Source organism: Terrapene carolina, unplaced genomic scaffold, assembly GCF_002925995.2.
Source record: "Terrapene carolina triunguis isolate 2854851 unplaced genomic scaffold, T_m_triunguis-2.0 Scaffold62, whole genome shotgun sequence".
Taxonomy (NCBI): domain Eukaryota; kingdom Metazoa; phylum Chordata; order Testudines; family Emydidae; genus Terrapene; species Terrapene triunguis.
Window position 1 is genome coordinate 9,387,472 of NW_020664413.1, and position 16,659 is coordinate 9,404,130.

Here is a 16,659-nt window from a genome sequence, read left to right on the forward strand (position 1 = left end):
AAAAAAAAAAAAAAAGCTGCGATCGCGATTGCAATCGGCGGCACTCCGGCGGCAGCTCCACCGCGCCGCTTTCTTCTTCGGCGGGAATTCGGCAGCAGGTGCTTCCCTCCGAGAGGGACCCGCCGCCGAATTGCCGCCAAACAGCCCGACGTGCGGCCCCTTCCCCTTGGCCGCCCCAAGCACCTGCTTGCTGGGCTGGTGCCTGGAGCCGGCCCTGGCACTGCCACACACAAGGCCTTGACAACTCCACAGCAACTCCTGCTCCTCTTCAACATTCCCACCATTGGTTTCACCACCATTTCTCTCAGGATAACAAAAGCTCCAGCACCTTTCTCCAGCTGGTGGTCAGAGAATACACAACAGAATCCTCTTTTGGGATGGACAAACTAGTCAAGTAATAAAAACTGACTTGAACATTCACCCCTTAATCTTTCAGTAATTGACCACTAGAAGCTGCTGACATCAAAAGTCCACCTCTGCTATGTGACATCTTTTCACTGTAGACACTGACAAGACCATCTTTGCAAGAGGGGTGTAGGCTGCCAGCAGCCAGCCCAGAACCCATTAGTTATGTTTATAATCTGGTGCACTAATCAGGGAGGCTTTTGTGCATCTGAGCACTAAATGGTGGAGAAATCAAAAATTCACTGGTGCTGAGAAACCATATGCTTGGGCTTCTCTTTAATAAAACCAGCCACCAGGAACTGTTCAGTAGATCTTTCACAGGGCAGCCTCTCATGTCATACCCCCTGGTGGCCCCCTCAGATCCAGAAAAGGAAGGAAGAAGTGGGAAAAACAGCATCCAGACCCACTCATTCTCTGTGAGTTCTATGGGGTAGGATACACCTCGCTGTGTTTGGTGCACCTCTGTAATGTTATGCATATAGTGATAAACAACCACTTCTTAGAAAAAACAGGCAGTTCACAGTAACTTCCTCGTTTCTGCCCTCATTGGCTTGCCTTTTTGTGTTTGCCCAGGGGGCATGTGTGGTTTTGTAGCCCAGGCTGATCTTCTGAGGGAGGGACATCTTAAAAATAGCAGCTGCAGCCATCATTAGACAGATCTCCTAAATGGGAACTTGGGAGGTCAAGGCACGGAAAACAAAACAGAACAGCCTTCCAGGGTCATGGAGACACAGAGAACTCCTTTGTGTATTATAAACTCATTCTTCATTCAGATCACTCATAAAAAAAATCTTTGACATCCGAAAAGCTAGTGCTGCTGTCCGTATACGAAAATAATATAAGCCCATACAAGCCAACAGGAGGAAAATATCCATGCCTGTTCAAGTCAGCCTCGTTTGGTGTCAGCCAGACTCAAATGCCACAAGCCTGGACTCAGCAGAGCTGATGCTGCAACAACATTTGTCCTAGGACACGAGTCCAAAAAGAGCTGTGCATTGCAGCAACCAACCCCTCCAGCACAGGCTCTAGCTGGCTGGTGTTGTGATCAAGTGTTGCTGCCTGGTGCCATTATGTCATCGTGTCGATCTATGCTGGGTTCACAAGACGCTTTCTGGATTGGCCCACACTGTATCATTAATCACAAAAGCATTGCATACACAGTAATGACAGTCAGAGATAGGCAGTGCAGGCTACGGGTTTAAAATGGAGACATATAAAGTTTAACAAGGCGCTCTGGGCACCATCTCCTGGGTCAGAGGGACCTGTGTGCCTGTTAAGATTGTTCTCTTGAGCTTGTAAACGGCATCGTCCACCGAGAAAGGACGACTGGCCCCAAATAGCATCAACAAGTGTGGTCAAAGAGAACAGCCCATTTCTGAGCAAGTTCCCTCCAAAGGGAACCTTTGGGAACTTGTCAGTGAGCTACCCTAAGTTCTGAGTTTTAACATAGCTTAGGGCCTTTGGAGTTTCACTGGGAATATTTCATAGCCCATATTAAAGGAAAAGCCAAAGTCTAACTTTTAACAATCAAATCTGCCCAGAGTGCCTTCCTTAGACTGGTACCACCAATAGCATCCAGAACTAAAGAGCTGCAGATATCAGGTAGTGGACTGTGTCAGGCAGATTTTTTTTCTAGAAAAAAAAAGTGCTATTGAGCGATTTCATTTTAGCCTGTTAGGGGCAGAGTTGGGTCTGAGCCATAATGTGAGGTTCCCTGAAGTCTGGATCTGAACTTTCAGAGGCTTTCAAAATGGGAGAATCCACAAAACATCAGACACAACAGACCATCAGACCAAATACTCCAGCACCAACACACTGCCTTCCCAAAAGCACAGAGGAGAGTTTTACTATGGAAGGCTGAGCATACTTAACACTTGTTTTACAACCATCCTTCTTTGCTTATCAACCACCGGTTACAAAAAGGAGATCACTGACTGATTACTGCTTACGCTCATCTGAGACAGGCTGAGAAAGCTCTAAATGTTTCTGCTTTTATTTCTCTTCAAGACATATTTCCTTGATGCTACTCTTCTTCTGATTATCTGCCTACCAAACCAAGCATGTGCCACAGGGGACAATACACAGCCGGCTCTGCAGGAAGTTTAAGGGGAGGAAGGGCAGGGTCAGTGTTCTTGGTTCCACATTGGGAATTTTATTCTTTTAAAGTCAAAATGAGAGTGCCTGCAGGGGACTTCATAGATATGCAGATCCACAAGGAGAGCAGCTGATTACTTCTGACTGTGGAAAACGATGCCAATCCTAGCACAACATGACCTCAGCTCATTCTGTCTTATCTAAGGTTTCTTCTATAACCCTTATCATTGTAGTATGCAAGTGCATCTACCTATGGAGAATGGTGGGGAAAGGACAGCTAATGAAATACAAGGATGTTATATATTAGCTTAAGAAACAGACTGGTTATGCTAACAGGGTCAGCAAAGGACAGTATAGAAAAATCTCATTACTCACCTTTACGCAGGAGTAAATGACTGAAACAAACACCACTGTGGTCAGGATCAAAAAACTGGTCAGGTAAAAACCCAACATAAATGTAGATCTGAAACCAGAAAGGGATTTTTAAAGATTTACACCATATAGAACAGTTACCGCTCTGCTTTTAGTCTTAGTACATCTGTACAAACTATAACATGTGGTATGGGCTTTCTCTCTGGCTAGGATGGCAGTAGGAGGTAGGAGATGCTTTGAATAAGGAGCTTCCCTGTTCCCTTTAAATTGCCGGAGTGGCAGCAGAGAGACTGAGAAATGTTTCATGTGCTAGAAGAGATGACAACATAATTTGTTACAGTGGGCCACCCCCAGGCTGGCAATGGATACCAGATTCACTGGAAGAGAAACTTGCTGCGCTTTAGAATTGAGGCCGCTGCAGCCAAGTGCACATGAAATATGCAGGGGAGACATATTTCAAGTCACACTTATGAGTCCATCCCCATCCTTTCATTTGCATCCTCTGTGAAGGACACAGAAACCTTGTATGGGCTAAGAAGGAAAATACAGAGAAATAGCCCATATCCAACAAAGTCATGAAGATGCCCAAGTTTCTCATACAGAGAATCTCTGCTCTACCACTTTGGCTGTCCTCCCGCCTAAGCTCAGGAACAAAGACGGCTAAGAGGGCATCAGAGCACTCATGAATAAAGCAGCAGTGCTGGGAGTCTGCATTGTGCCCCATCTCCTTCCACTCTTCCTTTCAGTGAAAACAGGATTTCCAAGCCAGCTTTGTGGTACACATTTTTGTTTTGATCGTGCAATTATTCAATAACATTTTGAAAGTTTCTGGTCTCAGTACAAAAGAGACAGGTCCCCTCCCATCCCAACACTTTAAATTATCAGTGAGGTTATCTTGCACAGTGACATTAAGACCAAACACACCAAAGCCAGCTGGTTTCCATGTTCTTCCATGACAGAGGCAACTGTCTTTGCTAATTCATTGTTTGAGCCTTCAAGGCATTCATTAAGGCAATTCCTCTTTATTATCACAAATGATCATTGCTATTTTGTGTGATGTTTCAGATTCTGCTGATATTTCATGAAAGCATTTGATGGCAACACACATACACATGGCTGCAGCTGCTTGTTAATTGCTGTCATCAGTAAAGACAACAATCATGCAATTAAGAATATTAGAAAAATGAATAAAAAATGTGATGGAAATATATATCTGGTCCAAAGATGAATCATGAAGCTTTGTTTACTCTAGAAACCAAATCAGCCTACAAACATGCCAAGCTATCCACAGGATGGTGGAGAATTTAACAACTCCCATGCAATGTGGGTATTATCCTATTCTCACTACTACTTGCCTGCAATATTATATATATATATATATATATATATATATATATATACACACACACACACACATCCCTATATATATAAATGCAATTAGCAGGAGTTTGTGTTTTGGGTTCTAATTTTGGGATGAATTTAATGGTTGTGAAAGCAAGGTGATTGATGGTGCTGGCAAATGAGTCCTCTTCTACATAGCTCAGCCAATGCACTTGACCACTGACCTCCAACTCCTTTGCTATTCTAGTCCTCTCCTAAGAAGATATTATCCATTTATACTAGATTTCTGCTATGTGGACAAATGACCACTACAGACTGGTACAGAACCTTAGAACCACCAAATTCAGGTTCACTTGTAACCCAACTCAGATATGAGTTTGGGTCTCTAGAGGTGTATGGTAACCCACACCACTTCCAGTCCGTCTTGCCAGTTAGCTAGTATTAATATATATGGAAAAATAATGCGCATGTATTGATCTCTGGTTGTTATATGTTCTCCATTACCGGAGTATCTGAGCACCTCACAATCGGTAATGTATTTGTTCTCACAACACCCCTGTGAGATAGGGAAGTGGTGTTATACTCATTTTGCAGACAGGAAACTCATGTTGTTATACTCATAAGACACAGAGTAAAATTTTCAAAAGCATCCAAGTCCCATTTTCAAAAGACTTGGGCATCTAGCATCCTAAATCTCATTGACTTTCCTATACGTGGGTTTCCATACTAGAAAAAGCATTCATGCAGATTTGGCCATGCACATAAATGCAGTTTGGAGTCTGAAATGTCAAGCCCAGTAGGTTTTGCTATACAGATTAGACTAGTTGACTATAAGGTCCAGTATCCTGCCTGTGGATTCTTTTGAGGAAAGCTAAAAGTGCTCAAGATTATGGGAGTCTCTAAAACACCTGGAAATAAAATTTCAAAACATCAAATATTTCTGCCCATAAGAGAAGACTGGCAGGCATACAGCATATGCCACATCATAATGAAGCTGCTCCGATTTCCTTGTGTAATACAGAACAGAGAGAGCCAGCCAATAGGACGGCCAAGGGCACAGACATTTTTTGTCAACCCTTTCAAAAAATGTTAAATTAGCTCTAATTAAATAGTCCGGTAGCTGGTATGGTTAGAGTATGTCTTCACTACTGGCCGGATTGGCGGGCAGCGATGGATCCAGCGGGGATTGATTTATCGCGTCTAGACTAGACGCGATAAATCTATCCCTGAGCGCTCTCCCGTCGACTCCTGTACTCCAGCTCGGTGAGAGGCGCAGGCAGAGTTGACAGGGGAGCGGCAGCAGTCGACTTACCGTAGTGAAGACCCTGCAGTAAGTAGATCTAAGTACGTCGATTTCAGCTACGTTATTCACGTAGCTGAAGTTGCGTAATTTAGATCGATCCTCCTCCCCCTTCCCAGTGTAGACCTTGATGGGCATATCGAACCCCTTTAAAAGGGCTTCTCTCACAAAGGTATGAATTCAAGGCAGCAGTATCAAGTCAGCTGATCTAAAGTGTAAACCTTTGCAGAACCTGGGCAAACATGAAAAGAACAGCTTTAGTGATTATTAAGCATGTATGAAGTGCAGGGATTGACCTAATTTCAGTTTTCAGCCTCTGATTTCCTTAAATGGATCTGTCTCTTTATACATTGTATTTCTGCTGCTGCTATTCTGCTTTGTTGATTCTATCATTCCTCGAGCAGTGGCAACCTTCCTTTTGCCTGGGGGGAGGAGAAAGAGTGACCTCAAACATCATATTGCTTCTGTGGCCCGGACAGACATTAATCTTGCTTTCTTAGATTGGAAGAAGATAAATTGGAGCATTTCTGACTCTTCAATTATATTATTCTTGAGATTAAAAGTGACCGATTCTAAAATTATCTTAGGAGCACTTTCTATTTTTAGGTGCCCAATTCACGAGAAAGCATCGCTACTGAGCCAGTTATGGTCTCTGAAAAAACACAAGCACACTTAGTTTCTCATTTTTCAATAACAAAAATGAAAATTCTGAAGCATCGTCTTTTTTGAAAAGATCCTCTGGGCTAGGTTGTGCCATGAGGCACGCATCTGAGCACAGGGCCATGCATACGCTGCACCAGTCCAGAAGGCATTGTATCTCTGACACACCTACGAAGCACAATTCCTTCCCACTGCCTCTCTTGCCTGGCTGGGAGAGGGTGAATAAATGACTGCAGCCCTTGAAACGACGCTCTGCCCATTCTCTGACCTCCCCACTCATTTGTTCATAGAGCAAGGCAGAGCTTTGCAACAGTATTCAGATCCAAGATCCAAGTAGGCTGAACAAGAGGATTGTGGTGGATTGCTTATTCCCCCATCCTCCTCTGCTCAGCTGCATTCAACATAGGCCCACTCTAGCCCTGTATTACAAAGACTTTACTGCCTCAGTAGACAATCCTTTCTATTCTAGTGATCTGGTTTTGTGTGGGATTATAAATATACTAAATCAAACTTCTCAAATGAGAGGTAAACATTAAAGGAAATCATGCCGGCAAAATGAAAATCCTTGCATGCCAAGCATAATATACCATAACTAGAAATGAAGGCATACAATAAGCATCGTACATTACTTAGGCATGCATTATTTAAAGACTTTTGCTTCCTTTTGATGCACTGAAGCCTCAAGGACAGAGAAAAAATGCCAGAAAGCAGAAAAAGTGATAGAGAGCGACTCACTGGGGCACGATTGTGATTTGGACAAAGCAGATGAAGAGGAAGACGAGGGAGGCACAAGCCACATAGGCTCCAAATCTGTCGTCCACTTGCTTGGAGTACTGCGAGGAAGTAAACAGGCTTTTATAAGCATAGGTAATACATATAACCACCCCCTAAGCCCCACCAAACCCCTCATTCAGCACCCAGCACCCTCTGGGTTCCCCAAGAAGCACCACTTGCAGAACTACCACTTAGAGAAGTGTGAAAATTTCCCCTTACTTTAGCCTATATTTTGGGGCTCCCTCCCCCCAAAAAGATCTCAGGGCTGTGGAAAGGTCCTGTGCAGATGGGAAGAAGATTTATATTTCGTCCATTTCCTGATGTCTGTCAAAATAGATAAATCTGAAACAAAGGGCACAGCTGTGAGATGTTGACTCATTCCATCTGGGGCTCTCTCCAGTGGGGATAAATAGTTAAACATGGCCAAGGCTTTTTAAGGCTCCTAAACTGAGTTTATTTGGTGTCATATTCAGACTGCTCTCTGCTATATACACATCTTCTTTGGGATTACTCACAAGGAGAATCTCTTGTTTAAACTAAAATCTCTGGGGCATTACTTTGAGTGTATCCTCTTTGGGATCCACTTTTTGCTTTGTGTCTGTACAGGCTCTAGCACAATGGAGACCTGATCCCTGTTTGGGGTCTGTAAGCGCTGTTGCAGTACGAATAATAATAGAGACAGCTGGGAACTGTAGTCCAATTGGAGCAGGCCAGTGGATGCTCCAGAACAATTTGCCTGCCCTCCAGGGATCTGGGGACCTATCAAAGGCCAAGGTAGAATTGATGGATGCAACTTATATGATACAAAGACCTTCTGAGAAGGGTTTTTTCCCCCCTTCACCTTTTCTTTGGAACAGAATCCAGTGCAATTTTTTGTTCATGCATTAAAAGGTAACGTGTCAACAAATCACTGCATTTCACCAGAAGTGAAAGATTATTGTGAAAACACCAATTTCTTGTTTGCCTCTTTCAAGCCTAGTGAGAAAACATTGTTTTTCGTGGTATCTGCCAGTGTTAAAAAACACTTGCGCAGTTTTAGTTGGTTCTAATGAAAATGTGAGGTTGCCACAGGTTCTCATTAATTCACAACATTCACATTAGTGATCAGGTATCAGGTATAAGGTATCACCAGACTCCTTGTTACATTAGTGATCAGTGTCAGTCACAGATGAGCTGTGTCCAATTCCTAAACGTGTCCTCTGTGCTGCTAGAACTGCAATTCTTAGTCCAAACAAATTCAATCCCTAAGCTGTGAAACAAGGGGGCCCTTGAGATATGTGAACCATTCAGTTTTCTTAAAAATTTAAAATCAAATGTGGAAAATAACATGCTTACACTTCTGATCAACGCTAATGTGATCCATTCAGAATTGAAAAAATACTGCAATTACTGCAAAGACATCTTGCTCTTTAACTAGATTAATCACTGTATCCTCTTTTTGCAGTACAAACATAATTGGTAAACATAGTAATAGAATAGCAGACTCAAACTTAACCTGACCAATACAAAATTTATAGATATGGCTTTTCCTGTTAAAAATATGGCTCACCTTTTATTGTTATTATTAAGGGTTATCCTAAAGACAGCTCACATAGCCCTAAGGCTCACATTATTTAGGATTAAAAAAGGCAGAGCTTAAATTTTCCCTAAGCAGTGCGTGCGTGCGTAAAATAATTTATTTACTCATATAGTACACACCATTGTAGTATGAGTGTGCCTCCAAACTTATTTTGAATTTATTCTCACATCCCTGTGAAGTAGTATTGTCTCCATTTTACGGGCAACTGAAGGGCAGAGAGATTAAATGCTTTTCCCCAGATCACACAGGATATCTGTGGCAGATCCAGATTTCCTAAATCCTGTTCCTTAGCCTCAAGATCACCCTTCCTCTCCTAAACTGTAGAAGAGAGCAGTGCAGTTTAGAAAGAGTATAATTTTGAGTGACACCCACGACACATCCTCCAATGATCAGTAATGGGCACAAGAACATCTTGATTTCACTCTGAAGTTCACTATTGCTATAGGTGAGAGAGAAATGGCTCAGCATGCATTCCTACCCAATGGTGCATTTCTATCAAATGTTTCCTTCAACAGATACACTGTGTCCTCTAAAAGCAGGTAAGTTAAAATCTCCCTAGAGGAACTGAAGTGATAAGTGGGGGGAAAAAAGTAAAGTAACTCCAAACTGTAGGAAGAAGATTTTAAGCTTATATTGGACAAACAAAACTAACAATAGACTTTCTTCATCCGAGAGAGTAGTTATTGGGGAATCTTACCTTCTTCTCTAAGTCAGGCTCCCTGAATGTTAAGAGAAACTTGCGAACATGCTCAGAGCGTAACCGATCAATACTTCTGGCATCGATTGCACGGCCCAGAAACTCATCCACCTCATCCTCTGGGTTCATGCTTTCTTGCGTGTTCCTGAGGATGTCACAAAAATGGAAGAGAATGGGAACTTTACAGAGCACTCAGCTTGATCTTTTTTCGGCAAAGAGGCCCAAAGGAGTGCACCGGTTCACCGTAGAGCCACCTGGATGTTAATCGCTTCTCATTTATTACAAACTTTAGCTGGATAATCTCCAGGTGAAATGTTATCAGCTATCCAATACATTGTCAGTGCTCATCCGTCTGTCTTCACCCAATTAAGATATTTGATATAGATGTCTTTCCCCATCATCAAGGTGTTTGCTTTCGTTAAACGTGTATTTTTATCATACATCAACCTCTAAAACCACATGGATTTTCCCACCGTTATTCTTGTGCTTTGTTTTTTCCCTATATTTCATTCCTGCTATGTATGACATTGCCTGAGTTGGTCAAAAAACATGGGGAAAAAAATCACAAAAATTGTCAAAATCTTCCACACGCTGACCCAGCTTGAAATTTTAGAACTTGAAAATTTCTCCAGCTTTGTTTATCTACAGTGTTGTCAGGAACAGTTAAAGGTGTCGGGCATGACTCGCCACTGTGTCATTCCTGAGTAGTTATTTACAGCTTGGCAAAGTATAAATTGATACCAAATCGGAACTTTCCATTTGTGACATTTGGGGCAGCCAGGGCTGTGAGTCTCCTCATCACCACCTGCCTCCAGCATGACAGTCTTGCTTGTGCCAGGTGGGCGTTAGCTCCCCAACACAACCAGCCTGTCAGCCACTCAAGCACTCTTCTTTGGGCTACACCAGCTGACTCTTTGCTTTGCAAATTGACTATAGATGCACCCTAAGTCATTTCAAAGTGTTCCCCTATGGTATCCAGCTGCAATCACTGGATACTCACAGAAATCCCAGATCCTCTGTTCCCAAAAGAACAGTGTACCACAGTTTATCTGTTTTACCTTAGACCACCGCTCCTGTATTACGCACAGCACTTGAGTACAATTATAAAACAAAAGAAAAACATATTTAAGAAAGAATAGAAATTCCAATAAAAACCAATGTGAGAGATGGGAACAAATGGTTCCATATAAAACAACGTCATAACATGTACTCTAAAGCCTAAACTTAACTAACTATACCACTGCAAACAAGTTATCCTCCTGTCTTAAGAAGTTCATCTCATCCAAAGCTCTCTCCAGCATTTTCAACCAAGCCTGGTTGAGATCCCTTTTTCATGAAGCAAACTGGCTCTCGGTTTACTTCCTAGGCGAAGGACACCAGAGTGTCTCTTTGCACCTCCAAATATACAGAACAGACTTTTGAAGGTCACCTCAAGATAGGGTCCCTCCCCCACTGTTTACCCTTCCTGTTAACTTTCTTCTCAAGTCTCTGCCAGCTCTTCATTAGCATTTGCCTTAGAATGCTAACAGACTCCTATTGTAGGATATACAATACACAATAGCCCCCATGGAGATAAGTGATTCCCATCTCCTGTCTGGAGAAGTTTATCTCAAGACATGCTACCTTTGAGTGACCCTGTTTGTAACTACAGAGATGACAATTTTAGATATATACACATAACTCCTCACATATTCTCCGTACATGCATCTCACAATGGTCATGATGACCAGTGCGACACAGGCTTTCATTAGAGACCGTGCATGACATTCTTTTGGGGAACCTAGGGGGATCCCTGTACCCCTATAAACCTCAGGGATCTGTGCCAGCCCTGGCAGCTCTGGCATCCCGAGGTTCTTGGGTCAAACCATTTTCTTGTGCAAATGATATTATTTTATACCTTTAAGCTAAGAGAAAAGATGACACGAGGTGGCAAGGCAATGTGGAGTCAGATCCTACTTTCCAAACATATGGACCAAGATTTTCAAATGATTAGTGATTTTCAGTCCCACAGCTTTTTTCATACCACAGTTTTTCCGATGCCTACATAGAGCCACCTTAAAGGGATGTAATTTTAAAATAGTGATGAAAACCAACAGTCTGAAAATCAGACTTCTTTAAGGTCTCAAGTTGAGCACCCAAAAAGTAAGGCACTAATCATTTTTGAAAAACCTTAGTCAGAATTTTTATAGCTTGACATTGTCTCTTTAATGGTCTGGCTTAAACTGACGAGGCAGAAATTAAAAGCTAAAGCTGAAATTTTGTTATTCTGCTCAGTTTCCATGATGCCCAAGTAAATATAGCTTGTATTAGGACAGACCCTAATGTGATTCCTGATTCCAACTGCAATTCTAATTGATTCCAGGGCAATATACAGCCCATGTTAGGCAAAATCAACCATTGTTCAGACACTCCTAAAAAATGAAACCTAAAGCACAACAGGGCAGGATGAAAGATGGTATTGCCGGCTGAGTTTTCTGGGTTTTGTCAGTGCTATATAACACTGGCTAATGCAGGCATATAGCATGAATTGTAACAAACCCATGGCCAACAGACCTCTGTAGGTGTGAGTAAGATGCTCGCAAAATTGGCCAAAACATAATCGGGACTTCTGTTTCAAAAGCCAATGCCCCACAACACTGGAATTAAAGGAGACTTTTCGCTAGCTTTAGCATTATTGGACCTGATTTTCAGAAGAGCTCAATACTCACAACTTCAATTTAAGTCAACAGGATCTGCATATATCTGACAAAAAATAATAATCAGGCCCCACTGTCTTATGACACACCATTGATCATTGAAATTCCAACCAAAAGAAGACAGTGATAGATATATGCAGTAGACAAGTCATTACAATACATCCTCAGCATTCAAACAAGAGGCAGTCTGGCAAATGCAAATAGTCTTTGTCTCAGTTCCTCAATGTTGTTATAGAAAGGGTTTGCATTTCAACAGGGGTCAGGGAAAGGAGAAGGACTGTTTTTATTTTTGGACACCACAGTTATTTAATCCATCAGCTAGTATATATTCCACTTCTGAAATGCAATTTAGATTTCCCCGTGGAGGAAAGGAAATTCAATTTACTTCTAGATGTTTGTTTTAAAGAAACCACATCTGCTTAAGTACATAAAGAGCCATTTTTTATTTTTGCTCAATTGTCATAATCCTGTTCTCTAGTTTCATAAAAAGAGCAAGGAAATTACTAGTCCTATTTACAGAATGCATTCAAAATTCCTGCTAGTTATTTCTAGATTTGGACAATTTAAATGTAGCCATTTTTATATCACATGAGAGTTGCAATAATTTTCTCCAAGAATCCAAGGTTAAAACTCATTGCCATCTCAGTGAGCCTCAGCTAGATTCAAAGTTCCAGTCTAACAGCACAGCCTGGGAGGAACTGGGAAGGAGAACTACCACTTTGGGTAGTTTTTGACTGTGGCTGGCTGGTTCAGGCTTAGTAATGGCCTATGCGTCATTTCACCACTAGGTTGCTGGTTTGAATCCAGCCAAAGTCTCAAAGTGTTATCCCGTCGCAGTTTGGTAGCCTTGAGTTGGTTGCCTCAGAGCAGTTCCTTTTGGACATTAGTCCACATCACCTTTAGCAGTACACTTCTTGCCACAGATGCCAGAGTAGAGTTACATTGGTCGAGCAATGAAGGGTGTGTGTAGAAACTTTGATTGATACTGTTTTATGTTATATGGCCCTGGGGAAGGAGAGCATGTTAGGGTCCCTTGCTGTCAGACAGACTTCAAAATTATTATTCTGGCTTTTGGAAGCATTTAAGCTGCATCAAAATGCTTAAACATGAGGAAGCCCATCCCGCTGGTACTCTGAAAGACCTCCTAGGGCAGTGGTGGGAAACCTACGGGCGCCCATCAGCGTAATCCGCTGGTGGGCCACGAGTCAATTTGTTTACATTGGCATGGCCGCCCGCAGCTCCCAGTGGCCGCGGTTCACCGTTCCTGGCCAATAGGAGCTGTGGGAAGTGGCGGCTAGCACGTCCCTGCAGCCCACGCCGCTTCCCGCAGCTCCCATCGGCCAGGAACGGCGAACCGCGGCCACTGGGAGCTGCAGGCTGTGCCTGTGGACAGTCAATGTAAACAAACTGTCTCGCGGCCCACCAGCGGATTAGCCTGATGGGCCGCATGCGGCCCGTGGGCTGCAGGTTGTCCACCACTGTGCTAGGGTTTTAACTCTTCTTCCCCCCCCCAAAAAAAAAATTAACAAACCCCCCTCCCCATAACTTTTATTCTTATTGAGTGACACCTCCTCCTAGAGACTCCACTCAGGGCAGGGTCATTACTCCAAAGGACATGAAACAACCTATTTACGCCCTGTCGCAGGAAAGATCAGTAGAAATTCCCAAGCATGACTCTCATGGAGCTTCCTGAGCCACTTGTCATTTTGCCATGTCACTTCCAGGGGAGGTGCCAATTTGACCCTAAAACCAGATATTTTACAAATGGCAGTGGCAACCGATTCAATTCAGCTCCCACATAGCTTGATTCATTCACATCAAAGACCTACAGCCAAATAACATTCCTCTGTTATTTTAATCACACCTCTACAATAAAAATTCTCTCATAAATAAAAATATCTTGGTAATAAAGATGCTTTATTAGTAAACACAACTGGCAATTAATCTATGGTTGTTTCCCCCCACCCCTCCTTCTCACTGCTGGCCTCTTCCTCTACTTCTGTTGCAAACACATTTAGTGAGCAACAGGTTAATATCAGTAGTGAGATCAAATAATGCAATTATTAGGATTTAATTCTTAATAGCATTTTTGTTGTTCAAAATTTAGAGGTAAAACCTCAGAGTTAATATGATCTTGAAGAATCTTTAAAAAAAAAAAAAACAGCAGATTTTAAGACAGACAACTAACTGGAATATATGCCAAGAAAAAATTCTGTTGAGAGCCAACTTCATAGTCAAAAAAAGAGGCAAGCAAGTAAAGATTTAAGGCATAAACTGGTATATGATCCTGAGTGAACTGGAAAATTTAGAGCAAGTATCACTCATTTTAATGAGCTGCCAGCGATGAATTTAACAAAAAAGGATCATCTTTCTTGGAAATTTAATATCAACATCTTGTTACCATATCCGTCTCATAATGGCCCAGCATCGTTAGAGAAACATCCTTTATATGTAAATTTTCTTCTGGGTATGTTTTGAAAACAAACAAACAAAAAGATAAGGAATGTTGAGGGCGAGGAGCAGAGTAAGCATTTTTGTCACAGAGGTTTGTTAGAACCACTGGGAATAAATAACTTGACAGAATTGGTCTTTTATTCACACAGGCCAACATTTTCAGAAGCAGCCAGGGATTTTGGTTGTCTCAATTTGAGAGACCGTAAAGGGGCCCAATTTTCAGAGGCGCTGAGCACCCACAACTCCCACTGGCTTTACTGAAAAACTGTGGGTGCTCAGCCTCTCTGCAAATCAAGCAAGATGTTTCTAAGTTGGACTACCAAAAACCGAGGCACTTAATATCACTGGCCGCTTCTGAAGATTTTGGTCACAACCCTTTGTACTGGAGGGAGGGGCCCAAAACTCTGGAATGCTGTTCCCTTCAACATATGCCAAAGTTCACAGATGACATCCTTCTCTCCAGGCTGAAGGCTTCCCTGTTTCAATATGAATTTTCATGGAGTGGGCTTGACTTTATGTATTCATTGAAAAGCATGACCCCAGTGGGTTTAGCACAGAACTGGGAGCCAAGAACTCCAGAGTTCAAATGCTGGCTCTGGCAACATCTCCTGGTGGCAAGTTGCAACCTCTCTGCCCCAGCTTCTCCTCCTGTAAAATGGGGATAACTATTCTTACTTACCTTATTACTTGATAGGGCTGCTATGAGGGTTGGATAATGTTTGTAAAGTGATTTATAACTATAAGGTAGGGCCCTGCCTGTTGTGGATAACAGAGTAATCCATTTGTTTAGTGTCACAGTAGGATAGCTTTCATTACCCATAAATCAACTCTGATAGATGGTGCAACTGACTTCTCAGTATATGAACCCTCATTCACAAGTATCCCATTACAGCCCCTGTTCTGTTATTTCTCTCTCATTTGCTTCATTTAGGAAATGAGCCCAGTGTAAGTGTACACAAGTTAACTCTTATTTCCTGGCCCAACTGCTCCTCTACATTACCACCTACTACAGGTAATTTCATTGGCACTAGCAGTAGAATGACTCTAAATGCATTTTACATCTCTCTTATCTGGCTGGGTTTCTTCTATCTGAGCTGCCACTTCCCCTAAATGAATGATCTGCCAGCTAAAGCTCTGAGCATTGATATTGCCTTTGCTGGATCGACAAGCTGACATGGGAGCCCCTGTAAGTGTAGCGATTGTGTAACACTAAGGGAGTAAGAGTTCTGCCTCAACTCTCTTGTCTCAGGGGTTCCTCTATTTCACTACTGGAGCTAGGAGGATCTCTTACTGTCCTCTCCCACTTTATAATCCCCACTCCCATCTTCCCTGAGCTGATATGCTGAACCCATTCCTATTGAAGGCCATCCTTACTGTTCCTTAACTGGTAAAGCAAAATAAATAAATAATAATAGCAGCAGTGGTTATTGCTCAAGCGCTCTTGCACAAGAAGTGCCCTGGGTAAGAGAATGCCATGTGTGCCAGCATCATTTATAATTCTCTAGGACAGGTTCTGCAACTGGCACTTAGACTCCTTCTCAACAGAGATGCTTAAAACAGAAGGTAATTGGAAATGGACTAATCTTCACACTCATGGAGGTGATGCCTGTAGATTAGCTGCCCCTACAGGAAACGTCACTGCCACTCTTCATGCTATGACTTCATCCGTGTATAAAAAAGATGGGGACTCCCGTCTCCACTGTTGGAAACTGGGCATCTGTCTCAAACGCTAATTTCACATTAGGAAAAACAAACAAACAAGAATGTAGAAACACAAAACATTTATGACAAAATTTGCTTACTTGTCCTTGGGATCCTCAAAACCCTGAAAGAAAGGAAAATGAAACATAACAGTTAGGAAACAGAATGACCTTGGATACAACAAAGAATTCTGAAGGATGGCATTTCATACAGGAGCTTGCACAGTGTACATTTGTTATATGTTGATGGAGAACCTTGCCAAGCCAATACAATATTCTCTGTCTCTATATCATTCATCAGATAGATTGGACAGAACACAATTTTATATAAATACATGTCTTAAAATAAACATAGGAAAGTTAAAGGTAAGAGAATGGCTTCTGCTCCTTCAGTTGATCTTTGTCATGCATTTGCTGTGCCTTTAAGAAAAGGTTACTGATACAAGTGATGCAATACACACTTGGGTCAAAATTCAGACAGACAGGTGGGTGCAACTCCATTGTAGTTAATGCACTGCTAGCCTGCACAATGTATGAATTTGGCTGATGTTGTCTGCCTCCAATCACAGGAAGGGCTTATATAGTTA

General features: G+C 42.2%; 1 protein-coding gene across 1 annotated transcript in view; it reads right to left on the minus strand.

The window, feature by feature from the left end:
* The window catches only part of ADCY5 (adenylate cyclase 5), a 296,914-nt gene that overhangs the window by 31,789 nt on the left and 248,466 nt on the right, over positions 1-16,659 (minus strand). Inside the window, exons 9-12 of the mRNA XM_026647401.2 lie at positions 16,175-16,197; positions 9,223-9,367; positions 6,908-7,005; positions 2,875-2,962 (exon numbers count right to left, since the gene is read on the minus strand). Of these exons, the coding sequence (XP_026503186.1) occupies positions 2,875-2,962; positions 6,908-7,005; positions 9,223-9,367; positions 16,175-16,197 (354 nt within the window). The remainder of the gene's footprint in view (positions 1-2,874; positions 2,963-6,907; positions 7,006-9,222; positions 9,368-16,174; positions 16,198-16,659) is intronic.